Raw genomic sequence first — 1061 nt, 5'->3', positions numbered from 1 at the left:
AATGGAACGAAGGAAAGAAAAATATTCATATATTAATCAGCATGTGCCACAAGGCAAAAACAAAAACAAAAAAAAGATTTAGTTCTGTAAACCGAAATATTCAAAGACCACCCACAAAATTCGAAAAAAATATAAAAATAAAACCCCACAACATCAAGCTCAACAACACCGGTTCCAAGTCCCAACCTCTTGGGCGATATAGCCAAGGCGGTCGGAGTGGCTTCCTCCGTGAGACTGACGAAGTGCTGCTGCTGCTTGGCCGTGTCGTGGAGGACCAGGTAGGACCCCGCAGGATACGCCACCGTGTCCGTGTCCACGTGCACGACGCTCTCCGTCACGCCGCCCCTGAGCCCGAAGACGTACTCGGGTTCGACGAGAGGGACGCCCATTTTGGTGCTGGACGAAGGAGGGAGAAGAGGAGGGATGAAATGGGGAGGAAGGGGAAAAGGGGGAAGAGAGGGGAGAATGGGAAAGGGGGGAAGAGAGGAGGGAAGGAGGGAGAAGAGGAGGGATGAAATGGGGGGAAGGGGAAAGGGGGGAAGAGAGGGGGGAAGGAGGAAAGAGGAGGGATGAAAGGTGATAATGGGAAAGTGGGAAAGAGAGGGGAGAAGGAGGAAGGAGAGGAGGGATAACTTGGGAGAAAGAAAGAGGAGGAAGGGAAGAGGGTGAAAAAGAGAGAGGGAAAAGGGGGAAGGAGAGAAGTGATGAAATGAGAGAGAAGGAGCAAAGGATGAGTGAGAGAATGGTAGAAGAAAGAAAAGAAAGAGAATGAGGGTAGAGAAAGTGAGAAGATGGAGACGGAGAAGTGTAATATGAGACAAAAAAAGCAAAAAAAAAAAAGCAGGGATGAATTGAGTAAGAGGAAGAGGAGAAAGAAGAGGGATAAAAAGAGTGAGAATAAAAGGATGGGAAAGGATGGAAAGGAAGTGAGGAAAAGACAGAATAAGAGAAAGGGAAGGGAGGAAGGATAAGAGGGATGATATGAGAGAAAAGAAGAAAAGGAAGGAAAAGTATAAGGCCAAAAACTGTAAAACAGGCAATTAAGACAATATACACGAGTT

General features: G+C 46.9%; 1 protein-coding gene across 1 annotated transcript in view; it reads right to left on the bottom strand.

Moving 5' to 3' along the window:
* Positions 1–393, bottom strand: part of LOC119582171 (cilia- and flagella-associated protein 57-like) — an 844-nt gene extending 451 nt beyond the window's left edge. The window contains exon 1 of the mRNA XM_037930408.1: positions 187–393. Within this exon, the coding sequence (XP_037786336.1) occupies positions 187–389 (203 nt within the window). The 5' untranslated portion in view covers positions 390–393. The remainder of the gene's footprint in view (positions 1–186) is intronic.
* Between the last annotated feature and the right edge of the window lie 668 nt (positions 394–1061).

The sequence above is a fragment of the Penaeus monodon genome, chromosome 15, assembly GCF_015228065.2.
Source record: "Penaeus monodon isolate SGIC_2016 chromosome 15, NSTDA_Pmon_1, whole genome shotgun sequence".
Lineage (NCBI taxonomy): Eukaryota > Metazoa > Arthropoda > Malacostraca > Decapoda > Penaeidae > Penaeus > Penaeus monodon.
This window is presented reverse-complemented; position numbering and strand designations above follow the sequence as displayed.